This window comes from Pollachius pollachius (assembly GCF_949987615.1).
Source record: "Pollachius pollachius genome assembly, chromosome: 13".
In the NCBI taxonomy this organism is placed as follows: Eukaryota; Metazoa; Chordata; class Actinopteri; order Gadiformes; family Gadidae; genus Pollachius; species Pollachius pollachius.
Window position 1 is genome coordinate 12147411 of NC_136946.1, and position 15579 is coordinate 12162989.

At 42.8% G+C, this 15579-nt stretch overlaps 2 protein-coding genes across 2 annotated transcripts; both read right to left on the bottom strand.

Moving 5' to 3' along the window:
- Positions 1 to 135: 135 nt before the first annotated feature.
- Positions 136 to 8198, bottom strand: LOC307084510 (inactive sodium-dependent neutral amino acid transporter B(0)AT3-like; the record flags this gene model as incomplete). Its single annotated transcript, XM_079748923.1, has 13 exons — positions 136 to 178; positions 442 to 623; positions 716 to 878; positions 960 to 1119; positions 1388 to 1592; positions 1884 to 2040; positions 3433 to 3561; positions 4228 to 4340; positions 4743 to 4853; positions 5333 to 5514; positions 5819 to 5956; positions 7498 to 7638; positions 8072 to 8198. 13 exons carry the CDS (start codon positions 8196 to 8198, stop codon positions 136 to 138), a joined length of 1851 nt encoding a protein of 616 aa, XP_079605049.1.
- A 590-nt stretch (positions 8199 to 8788) lies between these two features.
- On the bottom strand, positions 8789 to 14594 carry LOC307084509 (sodium-dependent neutral amino acid transporter B(0)AT1-like; the record flags this gene model as incomplete). The annotated part of the gene is made up of 12 exons (XM_079748922.1): positions 8789 to 8974; positions 9310 to 9472; positions 9626 to 9785; positions 9914 to 10118; positions 10199 to 10355; positions 10787 to 10915; positions 11177 to 11289; positions 11783 to 11893; positions 12607 to 12788; positions 13100 to 13237; positions 13593 to 13733; positions 14396 to 14594. The coding sequence occupies 12 exons, from the start codon at positions 14592 to 14594 to the stop codon at positions 8789 to 8791; spliced, it is 1884 nt and encodes a 627-aa protein (XP_079605048.1).
- Positions 14595 to 15579: the final 985 nt, after the last annotated feature.

The following is a 15579-nucleotide window of genomic DNA, read 5'->3' on the forward strand; positions in this document are numbered from 1 at the left end:
ACGCATGCTCCAGAGGTTTCAAACAAAAGTCTTTTCAGGGACAGCCTCTTCAGCATCCTCATCCTAATTTGACACAAGCGCTGTCCTCGGATGCGCACGGGCGGGGCCAAGGCTCCGAGGGTATCCTCCCCCGACTCAACCCGCACCAACCACCACAGCGTCCCTCTCACAGTCGTTACTGATGCAATAGAGAAAAAAACACCAGGTGAAATCAGATAAGACATAAGAACAATCATTTTTTAGCCCATGTATACACAAAACACCATATTTCACAATATAACACAAACAGGAACTAATAGGATTGTATCTAGTGTCTAGGTGACGGTCGACAGTGTATTCTAGGATATGTGATAAACATGGGATTGTACATTTTCAAAGAGAAGGATTTTCATCGTTGTTTTGAACACATCAAATAATTGCTTGTCATAACTTATTACTTACTCAGCGACGCAGGGGCTGGGCCGAGGCTCTGAGGGTAGACACCTTCGACCTTTCAACCCACAGCAGATCAGCGTGTACAGCGCCACCAGTGGGATGGGGGCCACTGGCAGCACAGAGAGGAGAACGATGATGGCGAACACCCAGTCCGGGTACGGCGTCATGTTCGTCTGGGGGAAATCCACCTGAGGGGCGAAAAAACCTATCCCATGAGTAATAGCCACGTCTGACTTTGGATTCTGTCTCGGACCGACTGAACGTGTGCAGCCGCCCTTACGTGGCTGGGGTCCCATGCGGGGTAGTTGGGGTGTTTATCTGCCTGCACGGCGACGTACGCCACAAACACAATCAGGAGGTACAGCGGGCTGATGATGAGCCAACAGGCCCTCCAGAAGATGTTGGGCCTTCTGCCTGTCATGGTGTGGATGTCTTCACTGAAGCTGTACATTCAAAGTGAGAGTCATCTTTTTTTCACACAGAAAAATAAATCCACCTGAGTGCTACCTGAGAGGCAAGCTTACCGCTTAAGTCCGTACACGTACACCACGCCGACGATCTCGAAGAAGGAAATGATGAGGAACGGAATGGAGCCCACATAGCCGTTAAAGATCTCCAACCAGTAGTTCCCGGAGCCCAGGGTGAAGATCAGAGACATCAGGAACGCCACCAAACAAACTACGCCTAAAACACACACGGTTGACAGATGAACAGATAATGAAATGTAGCTGGAGTAACAAGTGAGTTGAATGTTGTTGAGTGACAACAATGGTTTGCTAATTGTTGAAAAAGAAATCCTGCCTATCCTATGAATTTGATATTGGTTTGAATGTTTGTAATGAATTAAATCAAAATCGATCTGTTTGGAAACTTAAACTATGAACTCCTTATGCACATTAACTAACCCCCCCCCCCCCCCCTGGAAAGGTTCCAGGAGCTGGCCTATACCTACCAGTGAAAAGCCACCTGGGCATCCACTTTGGGACCAAGTTTAGCTCCACCAGGGGGTTTAGAACTCCTTCCAAGTTTCCAAACATGGTGGAGAGGCCCAGGCTGAAGAGCATGACGAAGAACAGCACGGCCCAGACCTGGGAGCCCGGCATCTCTATCACCGCCTCGGTGAAGACAATGAACGCCAGGCCGGTGCCAGACGCACTCTGAGAAAGGAGGACAGACACATAATGAAACCTAGTTGCCCAGTTTCACCGCAAGTGAAGCGAATTAAATGGAAGAGAGCAAAGCATAAGAAGTGGAATGTTCTCCCCCCCTCCCTCCCCCGTGTCTGATGCCTGAGAAAAACATTCAACTCCACTAATGTTACCATTTGCTTTTTCTGTGGAAGTCTCCAATATTCGTTTGCAACGCATACCTAAGTAAGTATCTGTTGAATGACTTAATGGAATGCAATCAAATCCCCAACGGGCTCATGGATACCCGTCAGTCAGTACCTGGTCAAGGAATGTTTGGAGGTCACAGGGCCTCAGGTTCAGCTGGGCCACCTCCTCGGGCCATGTGCTGTTCAGATATCCAAGCATCTGTTCGTAGTTGTCCAGGGTCATGTTCTGGTCTCCAATCTCAAAGCGGTCGGTCAGAGCCAAGATGTTGCTATGAGGAAAGAGCGATATATTTTAGGGCTGCTCGATTATAGAAAAAATTATAATCACGATAATCTTGGTCAATTTTGAAATCACGATTATTCAAACGATTATTTTTGAGCTTGAAAACATAATGCATTTATTCAGCATTTCTTTCCAAAAAAAAACGTCTTAAATGAGAACTTTGAAATTTCCCCCTTAAAAAAATACACAAAATGTTCAAAAGAAAATCGAAAATCGAAAATAACATACAAAAATGTATTTCTATAAAACATTTAATAAATAAAAAATATTTACTTAAATAAAAATAGTTTCAGCTCGATTTTGTTAGTTTGGAGATCTTTTGACCAAAAAAATTTAGATCATCAAAATTAGATTAATTGCACAGCCCTAATATATTATCGATGATCATACGCATCCCTGTTTGTTGAGGCGTATCCATGACATGATGTGGCCTGAATGACAAGGGCATGGCCCTAGTCCATCTACGCTGTGTAAACATGCTCCCAAGATGATAGCAAGGCGACCTGATCTTCTCTCTACTCGTTTTTCCAAGATAAGACCAAGGTTGCATTCAGGCCCTTTTTGTATTGGCTATATTAAAAGGGGCAGTTTGTAGAATTTAGTTCCATCTAGCAGTGAGGTTGCAGATTGCAACCAATTTAATTCCTCCCCACTTCACCCTTCCCTTTAGAGCGACATAGAAGAAGGACTTTATTGGGTAAGGTGCCAGTGGATATTACCAAAATGAGACCATTGTCTAGGAGAGAATTGAGTAGCTAATTGTTAAGTGGTAAGGTTCAGTGATAGATTCATAAATTGTATTGTATGATGTCGAAAAAGCTGTTATTTCAATATGCTCTATGACACTGAATCTGTTCTTTACACATATCCTATTTCCCTTTGGATTCCTCCAGGTTATCCTTCCTCTATTGATTTAGAAACTGACGTTTAAGCTGAATGACTGTTAGTATTTAATCTCTAGGAATTGGGTTTGGGTTTGGGATCAAGGAAGATCCCACGGCTGGGTACTCTCATCCTGTTGGTTAATATCGACTGGTAACAAGACAATAGACAATTGAAATAAAGTTAATGATTGCCACCTGGGTAAGACATGTTTACCTTACCTAACTAAAGCCTGACTGCTTACAACCATTGTGTGGTTGTAAGTAGTACAGCCAGCTTAGCTTCTCTGTTGTAGGAAAGGGTGGGGAGGAGCATTCAGTTGGATGCCACTGAATTGTAGAAACTTCATTTTTAACCTCAATGCAATATCTCACACAGAGATGGCCACACCAGTTGCTCGAACAAACATATGAACAAACAAAACCATCTCCACTAAGGACCCAATTATATAAGACCATAGGGTTGGGCTAATGCTACTACAGTATGCAGTGCATACCTTTGTAGACAGCTGACATAGTTGTTGTTGGCTTTGAATCCCAGGATGGAGAACACAGAGATGGAGGCGTAGAGGGAGGTGGCGCTGTTCACCAGACCAACCACCACAGCGTCCTTCTCACAGTCGTTACTGATGCAATAGGAAACACACACACCAGGCAAGAGGAGATTAGACTTAAGATCAGTCATTTTTTAGCCCATGCATATACCATTTTTCACAATATAACATAAACGAGAATTAAAAGGATTGTATCTAGTGTGTAGGTCGACAGTGGATTCCTGCATTGCTAGCTTTCAGAGAAGTAGCATGTGAGAAACATGGGATTGTATATTCAAAGAGGGTTTTCAGTGGTTTTGAACACATAATTGCTTGTCATAGCTTAAACTGGGAGCCTTGTCACAATAAAAAAATCTCAATTTAATAAGACAAAGGTTTTGGAGAACAAATAGACAATCCTTGGAGGAAATCAGCAGCAAATATATAGAACAGAGATAAATTCTCACTGCACATTCCACTCACTCATAGTTGATGGATAGCTATGCAATTTCTTAGAATGATATAAATATACGATTTCTATAAATAACACTCAAATAAGGGCTCTTAAACCTTACCAACACTATCTACTTATCTTCTGTTATCTAAGGTTAAATAAAAACTAAATGATGGAAGGAAGACTACATTATAAAGGTCCCAATTATATGTTGTCTACCAAAAAGTAGGACATGGGTCACTAGCAGACATATTTCCTGAGAGAAATCATAAAGGTTGTGTTTTGCTTAAAGTAGGATCACTGACTCTGAAGGGTTGTAGCTGGAGAAGACGATCAGACCTCCAAAGGCCACAGAGAGAGAGAAGAAGATCTGGGTGGCGGCATCCAGCCACACCTGGGGATTCATCAATATCTCCCACTGATGAGAGAAACACCAAGCCATATGGAGAAGCTCAGACACGCTGAATACCTCATACTGCTCATTCTTATTCTCTTAACAATCGTCTAGGCGGGTACAGTAAGAAGTTGAAAAAAATGCCCATTATATATACAGATAAATGGAGAACAAAATATAAAGGTTACGGCATGCATACACCTTATCTGCTCACAACTTAACATTGGCAAATAGCGATGACAAAAACAAACAATTTGAATGGGAAGTGCAGATCTAGAGCAGTGGGTCATCTCACATCGTTCGAATGGGCCTCATTCACATGGCGGCCAGCTTTGTTCAATACCCAGCTAAAGTTTAGAACAAATATGGCTGCTAGAGGAATACGGCCCATTGTGATTTGATGAGATAAGAGACGAGAGCGGCTACCTCTGGGGTGAAGAGGTACTTCAGGCCGTCTGCTGCCCCTGGCAGAGTGAGGGCGCGCACCAGGAATATGGTCAGAACCACGTACGGCAGGGTGACCGTTACGTACACGGCCTGGGAGAACACGGTGTATAGAAGTAAATGGCATTATCATTTCACAATTGAGTTTATAATGAATCCACCAAGCATCATGACAAAATGGCGTCTTATTGGTAAAGAAATTTGAAAGTTGATCTGAGCTTCAATATCTTTGTGAAAAAAGTGAAGAGATAGGCTCTTAAATGTTTGTTTGTTCATTCGGTTTGTTCCAAACATGGAAGTTTTCATTCCTTCTAATGCATCAATTTCTTAGCCATCTAAAAATATCCATGTTGAGTATCTCAGTTTCTGTTACTATGACATACGTGTCAGGCAGTTGGTGCATTAAAAAAAACATTTACGGTCAAAAAGTAGACAGTGCGAAAGTGCATCCACTAATGTTTCTAAGATTTTTAAAAACTGAACTAACCAGTAAATGCATCATCAGCAGAATCTAGTGCTATGAAATCAATTGAAATAAATACAGCATAACAGACACAACCATCTGCGCCCACCTTCCCGATGGTCTCGATGCCCCTGATGAAGCAGACGTAGACCACAAACCAGGCAGTAGCCAGGCAAATGATCATCCACCACTGCAGAGAGCCGCTGGTCTCCACGTTCGGGGTGATGTTCAGGGTCTGGCGGTACCAGAAGTAGTTTGATGGCGTGCTGTCCACACACTCCTGGTTGTAGGCTGTTGATTGAAGCAGAACACATTCATAAGGTTCATACTTCAGATCAGTAGATCTATTCACCCATGTGTGTTAGGATATCTGTCTCAAAATGTTGTTTTGGTCTCTTCCAAAAGACTCACTACAGTTTAGTGGTCTTTTGTGTCAACGCTGTACTAGCAACAGGGCTTTATTCCAATGTTGACTGGGAATCAAACTATTCTGAAACTTATAAAAAAATATTAGTAGATCCTGTCTACTTATCCTCCCTATATATCAGATGGATGAGAATCGAAATGGCTCTATATCCCCACCTCCCCTGCATACCTGTGAGGTTCTGGTTGAGGGGACATTGGCTCCAGGGCAGGGGCTCCTGGAAGGAGTGGAAGAAGTACCAGAGTACCCAGGCCACGATGGTGTTGTAGAACAGAGACACCAAGAAAGAAACCAGCATCGAGGAAATACCTGCGCAGATTACTATTGTTAAAAAAAAGTAAAAGCAATCGAAAAAAAGAGGTTTCCATTCATCAGATTGAACTCTGGTGCAACCTGATGGCTAAGTGGCAAAACTGGAAAAAGTGAAATATGTTGGCTAAATATGACCACGGCTAATGACAAATGCTCTTCAGGGATGTCTTGGAGTAGAGCGAACAACCTGACTTGTCTTGAGAAGGTTTTGAAACTCTACAGCTTTAAGCAGTAAACATGTGTGTATATATAAGCCCATTAGAGCATATAATGTCTTAGAAATGTTGCACATGTGGACGTGTTAATGCAACAAGCAATTGAAAAGTTAACTTCACTTTCTGGTTGTGGCAAATAAGCGACCTTGGATCAAGGCAGTCATACATATTCATGAAGAGTTTCTGTCGATGATCAAACAGCAACGCAAGGGAGCACCATGCATCAATTACTGATGTATACGCACAATTTTGGCTGCGTGACGCAAGAAAAAAGTACACGTTAACGCAACAAAAATAATCTAAACAAGTTGCAATGATTTTAAATAGGTGAAGTCTGTGATATAATTCATTTAATTTATTGTGTACAGAGAATAGCGAAATGTTGAGGGAGAAGGAACAGTAGGTTGTGTTAATAAACATTTGTGTCAAAAAACAAATGGTACAAAAACATTCAACCAAGTCTATCAAGAGACATTCCACTGCAACTTTCCTTATGTTTTCCTACCGGCAATGTTAAGAAAAAGGGAGGTTAAAATCCATTTGTTTATTTTATTTTATGTAAATATATTACAAGCTAAAATATATGCTTATGAATAATTAAATTGAATGGCCCAATTTCAGAAACATCCCACAAGAGCCTGAGTTGAGGGTTCATGTTATGGAAGGAGACTCACTCCTGATAATTCCAGGTGGAACAAAAGCCGATTTGAATTGTAATGACGCCTGGGTGAGGCACGGTCTATATTCCCATAGGGAAATGACCAAACTAACTGTATGGTGTGCTTCAACGTGTGGTAGGCCTCAGAAGTGCTGTCCCCCGCCCAAAGTTTAAATTGGCTTCTTCTAAACCACAACGCTGATTTACGTAACGAGTGTGGACTATGCGTGTAGTGTGTGCATAGTGTGCCTGTCACTCTATGGAAGACCATCGTAACAAGTTTAAAGCATGTTCACAGACGACCAGGTCAGTTATTGATGTCCACATCAGTAATTTAGGCTGAACATGCTACATGCAACATTTTCCTTTCGGTTGTTGCTCATCATCATGATGTAGCCATCCTTTCTTTAGTATGTTTGACTGCCTTGATTCAAGTCGCTTATTGGCCACAACCAACAAAGCATCATCTTGTGTTACGTTAACCTATCAGGTAGGCCTACTAATGACCTTCCGCAGTAGGCCTATATGATGCTATTTACACAAATAGCATAGTGACGTTGGCCTGACGTTGGTTATTAAACATAAACCCACAAACCACCAAAATATGCGAGCAGCACACACACAAACCGCTATGGTAACATAAGGTTCCTCATTAACCAACCTACCGACTCCACCCAGGAAAGGGGAGATGGAGGTCCAGACGCCGATGCTGCCCATGCGCAGCCTCTGTCCGATGGCCAGCTCCAGGTATAGCAGGGGAAGGCCCTCAAATACCAAGGCTATCAGGTAGGGGATGAGGAATGCACCTGGAGAGAGGGACGGGGGATTAAGGCTGGTTGGTTCATACAACATGTTTAGATGGTGTATGATCCTACGCTAATTGTGATTGTTTATGAAATACGGGTTGATACAAATATATTTCAATTTACATTGCAGATAGTGGTTTGGGTCTATTCTATAAACTTTGTATTGAAGTTTTTGTTGCAAAAGATACAAAAAAAAAATCTGCTTCAGAAGGACATCTTGACTCTGCATCCGTTGGAGTTTAAAACCTATGCAGCCTATACTCATTCTAAATCCTTCATCCTTCATAGGACACACATAGGACTGCGAGGACAACGAGTGTAACACATTAAGAAAACAGTTCAATGAGCCAACCCATTAGCCATTTTTAAAATGCCAAACTGCTGAAAAGAAAATACTAAGTTCTATTGTAGTTAAAGGTAAACTGCTGCTTACCTCCTCCGTGGATTTGACACAGGTACGGAAAGCGCCACACGTTTCCCACCCCTACTGCAAATCCAATACAGGACAGCAGATATTGGGCCTTGTTTGCCCACACTGGTCTCTCCTTGGGTTTAGCCATTTCAGACCTTCCTGCTAGACAGACAAAGATGCAGTGGGGGCTTGGGACTTGAAATGCCTAAATCCACACAGTGGAAATGTACCGGGGTGGGAAAGGCGCACCAGGACTTGGTTTAATGGATAACCGAGCTAAGCCTACGGCTTCAGTGCACCAAAAAGATAGACTCTGTTATGAGGCTAGCTGTATAAGAGATAGGTGATAAGGTTATTTTTTTTCTAGGTTTTATTGGTGTGCTTAGGGAACACGTCCAAGGCCCATATACCTTCACTCAAATTCTTTGGAAATTTGTCCCTGAATTCCTCTTGTCCAATCGACTTTGTTGACACTGACTGTATGGCCCTTTATTTGTTTGATTTTAGTCAGTGAGAATCATGATTGACATTGGAATACATATTGATTGCAGTGTTTCAATGCTAAAGGATGACAAAATGCAAATTATTTCTTATCTTGCAAAATCCTTCACAATCCTGCCCCATGGGGCACTACCCCTCTAAAACATCCTGACCCATCCCCGGCTTGCATGAGATGACCACGAAACGGAGAACGTTTTTATTAAAATATGTATTTTATTCACCAGTATCACATTATGGCTAGATATTAATGCTATACAGCACGTTCTTTGGCGTGTTCTGGTCTTTGTCTTTCCTGCAGCGGACGTAGATCAACCGTCCGATGGCGAAGAATGGGAGGCAGAGACTGGGGATCCCCGCCAGGACCACGATGACGGCGTTCACCCAGGAAGGGTACGGTATCGAGGCCAGAGTGGGGAAGTTCTCCTGCAGGGCCGAGCACATTGCGGCATCAGAACACACACGCTACTCAGCTATTGGGATTATTATAGATAGACATCTTTATAAAGATGGATAAATGAATAGATCCTGAATTGATGAGTGGGGATAGATTGAGATAGATAGATAGATAGATTAATATATCGATAGATACATTGATGGACGGATGGGTGAAGGGAGGGGGATTGATGAAAACAGATTGACAGAAGGATGTATATTAATTTAGATGAATAAGTAGATATACTGACATGACACAACAGTTGAAAGAGTCAAGAATAGAGTTGAATTAACTGAGGACAGAAGAGGCCACTCTGCTTGCTTACATATTCAGGGTCCCAGACCAAGTAGGTGAGCTCCTCTTGGATTTTGGTCACCAGGTAAAAGAGGAAGATGACGAGGACTATCAGGGGGCTGATGAACCTCCACGTCACCTGCCAGTAGATATTGGGCTTATGTCCAACCATGAACTCCAGGTCCTTGTTGAACCTGAAGCCGAGAGGTTATGTGTCAATCATTTGAAAACCAAGATGTTTCAATGTCCATCCATTTTGTAAAACATCAAGCCATGTCAAGAATACGGAGGGCCACATGTTGGTGTTGTTGAATGTGATAATGTGGGAAGGAGCCTGAGGCACTGACCTATCTATGCCGTAGATATAGACAACGGCTATCATCTCAAAGAAGGCAATGGTGAGCAGGGGCAGAGAGCCGGCAAAGTTGTCAAAAAGAGCGAGCCAATAATTCCCTGAGCCCTGTGCGAACAGGAGGGCAATGACAAAGGCCACCACGCAGAGGACCCCTGAAACACACACACACACACACACACACACACAGACACAGACACACACACACACACACACATCAGTACCATTTTGTTAGAATCAGACCTGCAAAGGCCGTCAAGAGAAGAAGCCAACGCTCCATTACCGGTGGAAAGTGCATGGGGCCATTTCTTAGGGAAGACCCCGAGGTCCTTCAAAGGCTGAACGACCCCTTCGATGTTCCCGAACATGGTGGACAGCCCCAGGCAGAGGAGCATGATGAAGAAGAGGACGGACCAGATGGGAGAGATGGGCATCTTGGTGATGGCCTCAGTGAACACGATGAAGGCCAGACCTGTCCCCTCCACGCCCTGGTGAAAGAGAACTTCAGCCAACTTCCACCGCAATAGGGATTAATACTTCTTGCTTGGTGTCCGTTTGCCATGGTCACCTCGCTGAGCAGTCTCTGCATGTCACAGGTGGTGAGGTTTAAACCCTGGACAGCGTGGGGTTGACTGGCGTTGAAATGGTCAAAGACCAAGTGGTAGTTGTCCTCGGTCACACTGCCTTCTTTTAGCTCGAAAGCGTTCAACAGTGCCATGATGTTACTAAGAAAGACGTATTGTACAAATGTTTTTTATTATATTATTTTCACAATGAGTATGCTCATTTTCACTTTCATTACATTGCATTGCATTTCCCTCATTGAGGGCTGTAAAAGGTGTACTGTAAAAGGTTTTACATAACAGGGTATAATGTAAAACAATGACGCGTGTATAACTTAAGCTCAAAGCAGACAGTGTGCAAATTTAGGTTAATAATTGCAGCGTGACCCAAAAGGGAAAGTGAATCATATTGTTTGAACAGAGCACAAATGTAAGCAGACTGTTTTTTTCAATTGCTTCATATCAGACTGAAGTCTATTTGGATGTGAAAATTCCAAAACATTTTATTCTTTTATATTATTTATTTTCTGATCGTTTTCTGTATAGTGTTTTGGGCTTTATACAACAGTAGCGTAGCTCAGTAATCAGCTCACCCACTGACACACTCGTCAAACTTCCTGGTCGCCCGGAAGCCGATGATAGAGTAGATGACCGTGGCGGCGTAGACGGATGTACAGCCGGTGACAATAGACAGAATAACAGCGTCTTGTTCACAGTTGTTGCTAAAAGAGAAGGAAAGGAAAAGCAAACTTGTTTATTGCAGCTGTCATTTGGAACCGGGATCTAAAATGGATTTGGAGGTCATATCAAGACAAGATAAGATAAGATATTATGTAATATATCCATCCCAAAGAAATAAACTTGTCACAGCAGAAGTAAAGTACAGTAATATGAATACAAAATAGATACAAATGTAAAAAACTGAATATGTACAAATCTGACAACATAGTGAAAGCCTGGTGAAGGAGCTGTTTACTTCTTACTGAATAGGGTTGTAGCTGGAGAAGGAGATCAGACCCCCCCATGCCAGCCCGAAGGAGTAGAACACCTGAGCCCCCGCGTCCATCCAGGTGGTGGGGTTCATCAGCTCGTTCACCTGCGAGTTGTCACATGACTCATATTGCAACCCTAATCCCCCAGTCACACATACCCATTGTCTCCAAATCCTTCCCTCCCTCGACTTTAACCACATAAAATGAAAACATTGTTAAAATCATCATTCAGCGTTTGTCCATATATAAAGTTGTATTAAAAGAATTTCATGAAAATAAATATCTGTTGGGTCACTTTCTATCACCGAATGTGATCAAACAATAGTGATGAGCCTGTGGCCTACTGATGAAAGCCATTGCATTTGCAGTTTTATGAATTTTTACGAACTTGGTGTCAGTGGCTTCCCTGATGGGATCTAAGGGAACAGATATTGCTCACATCAAAGGTGTCTCTAAAGAGAACGAAGCGGTTATCTTTGAGAATGGCACTTGCTTAACAGGGAAATATTCAAGCATACAAAGAAGGATTTATTGTGATACAAGCGCCACATCCCAAAACACAGAAACAAAAGGTGTTCTTTCCCATTCGGTACTCACATCCGGTGTGAACAGGAACTTGATTCCACTCACGGCTCCTTTCAGGGTCAGACCACGGATGAGGAAGATGGTGAGGACGAGGTACGGCAGGGTGGAAGTGATATACACTGCCTGATGTGACATGAGAATGGAAATGACAGACATAAGGCCATTTGGAACGGACAGTGAGGAGTAACAACAGTGCTCATATATACCGTATTTTCCGCACTATAAGGCGCACTTAAAAGCCGGTAATTTTCTCAAAAAACGACAGTGCGCCTTATAATCCGGAGCGCCTTATATATTGATCAATTGGTTAATTGGTTGATCCATACTGGTTGTAAACGGCGCTCTGTCAAAATGTTTCAGTATGAAAAACCAATAAAAACAATTTAATAATAATAATAAAATGTTTCACTACGACTACGATAAAGCCACACCGCTTGCAGCATTACGGCTATCGTAGTCAGTGCACACAGCATTTTACTGCGCTTACTCACAGTCCCAGTATCTCACAGTATCACACTCACAGTATCTTCTATGCTATGCGCCTTATAATCCGGTGCGCCCTATTTATGAAAAAAGTTCTAAAATAGGTCATTCATTGAAGGTGCGCCTTATAATCCGGTGCGTGTTATAGTGCGGGAAATACGGTACTATTGCTGAAAAATAACAAATCAACCAACTCACTTAATAACTCACTTACTCGTCAAATAAACAAACAGAAAACAAAATTGCACTCTACAAAGACAAAGCCTAGATGGCTACTGAGTCTAGTCATTTTTCACAACACTCTATGTGCGTTCATTTGTTTGGAATTCTGGCTGGGAAACAAAATGGCCGACCTTGCCAGTGGATTGGATGCCCTTGATGCAGCAGACACAGAGCACTGTCCAGGCGGCCAACAGACAGAGCACAATTGGCCAGTGGATGCCGCCGGACTCCGTTATGGTGGGAGTACTGTTCAGGGTGACGCGGTACCAGAAGTAGTCCACCGGGGAACTCCGCTCACACTCTTGGACCAGGCCTGCAGTTGGATCAGGTTGGGGACACGCTCTTCAGCTGATTGATTTTGTGTGCGTGTACGTGCTTGAATATGCATTGTTTGTGTGCATAGTGTGATTGTGTCAAAACAGGTTATGAATGTAGCGGATTTTTTGAATGACGATGGAATATATTCAATTAAAATCCATTTAAAAAAGAAATCTGAATTAAAATGTACATGTTTGTGTCCATATGCACACGTGTGTGTGTGTGTGTGTGTGTGTGTGTGTGTGTGTGTGTGTGTGTGTGTGTGTGTGTGTGTGTGTGTGTGTGTGTAGTTTGCAGTAGGCCCACCTGTGCCGTTCTCATTCAGGGGGCAGTCATTCCACGGCAAGGGGTCCTGGAAGGAGTTGCAGAAGTACCAGATGATCCAGGCCATGATGGTGTTGTAGTACAGTCCAATCATGAAGGACACCAGCATAGACGCAATACCTGTACGTCGGGTGGGGGGGAGAGGACCACAATAAAATGATAGACCGGTATCGAAAAAGATCCCCTATTCCCTGGATGGGTTGACGCATGGATCGGCACGTTTTATTGCTGACGCCAATCTGAACTTTCCAGTTCAGATGTGGTTGAATAAAGTAGAAAACGTCCGTAATGCAGGTTTAAGGCATCTGGAGTTTTTCTTTGTTAACCCTAGAAGAGAGATTCTACCCATATTTCAGACCTTAATGGACCGGACAGTGAAGACAGACAGGAAAGCGGGGTACTGGAAAGCGGCTAGCAAGGCTTCCTAATGACAATATGGGTACATTATACATGGGAGCGCTGGCCGGTCCCGTACCGATTCCAGTGAGGTAAGGGTTGATGGAGGTCCAGACGCCGATAGGGCCCTTCCGGAGGCGCTGGCCGATGGCGAACTCCAACAGCAGGAGCGGCGTTCCCTCCAGCACCAGGAGGATGAGGAAGGGAATCATGAAAGCCCCTAAAACACCACAGGGTATGTGAGTGTTTTTTTAATGCAGTAAGCCTACACTGTCCAACAAATCACAAACTTGAAAAACCAAATTTATTGTGTGCTTGTTGAAATTTCGCCCCCTGATAATAATACCATCTTCCATATTAACTCCATATTTCTGCTAGTTTACTTTAATTTACTTTAATGAACTTTGGTGGAATAAGTGGAATAATAAAATCAGCTAATCTTCTCAACTGAATTGTTCTGTAATACATTTTTTGGCCACAAGAGAGCACACGTGTTCAGGCCTTGGAATTGAAATATGGTGCTAAATTTGGCCAAAGGTTTAGGCATAGGTGCATACGGTAAACTAATGTACTACATAACGTAGGCTAACTCAATCGTCAGGTGTAGGACATCGAAAGACGTCCTTGGTTGTGGTATCTGATTAATTCAAACTTCTACAAAGAGGGATGCAATGGGTTAGGCATTACCAGAAATCTCTTGAACAAAATAAATGATTACCCTAATTATAGGCTTTTCTCCCACCTCAGATAAATATGTGGGCCAAATCATTAAAGAAAAACGCCCAAACGCTCACATAAAACCATCGGATACCTCAGAGGTTAAAAAAGTTCAGCACTTGGATCTCTATGTTTGGATCTCAGACATGTCATGTCCAAGCTTACCTCCTCCATGACTTTGACACAAGTACGGGAAGCGCCACACGTTGCCGAGACCAATGCAGAATCCTACACAGGTGAGAATATACTGCGCCTTGTTGTCCCATTTGGGTCTGTCCCCGACCTCCTTCTTCTCCAGCTGCTCCAGCTCCTCATACGAGAGAATCCGATCATCCAGGCCAGGATTTGGGAGTACCAGTTTCATGGCTAGTGGTTCTGTCAGGAAGTCACCTCTGTGCAGTTATAAATTATAGTAAATATGCAGTTAAACCAAGTTGCACATTGATCAGTAGCACTATCCCAGCCCCCTTGAATAGTAACCTATGAGGAACCGGGCGAACAGCGCGGTTTATCATGGATAAGCGGTTATCAGCCTCAGAAGAGCTTAATAATTTAAACAGACCCCATGACAAGTCAGCAAACTCATTAATGAATAACTAGTATTCATGATTAAACTAATTATTCAAATAATAATTTGTGTAGTTGCAAAGCAAGCCACACTATTGTTATGACCTGTCTTATTATTATTCCCCCTATTTTTCGGTATCTCCTCCTCCTACACTGTTGCAGGTATAAAAAGGTATAAAAGGTATAAAACCATGGCCATTCAAAATAATTGCACACATACCGTGCGCTATTCCTATGATTAAAAAAAAATCATACTTTTTTTTTAATTCATATTTATTATATTATTATTTAACATGGAAAGTGAATGGGGAAAAAAAAGTTAAATTCACTGCATAAGCTGTATTGATATTCTTATTGAATCACTCCAAATCTGAACACCTAAGAGTTGTCAAATTAAATTATCATATGGAGACCGGAAGTACGGAGGTCTTCAAAAGATTCTGTCCCGCTGTTACAACAGGGGGCGCTATAAAGAAATCCTTTACAGCCATGTACCGTGACCCAGTTTCGAAAATAATCTGAAACTTGCTCTCTGGGCCTTATTTGACGTCCTGAATCTCTTGCCTTGTGGACCCATAAGGTCAGTCGTGATTAGGGTGACCAGATCCCAATTCGGCAGAAGTGGGACAAAGACTACGTTTGTGCGGGACAAAGTGGGGGGGGGGGGGGGGGGGGGGGGGGGGGGAGGAGGCGACCTGGGACCCCGTTCCCCCCTTGTCCGTTCTATTTAGAAACATATTTGATAAACGTGGTTTATTTCGCTTATTTAGTTATATTTCATA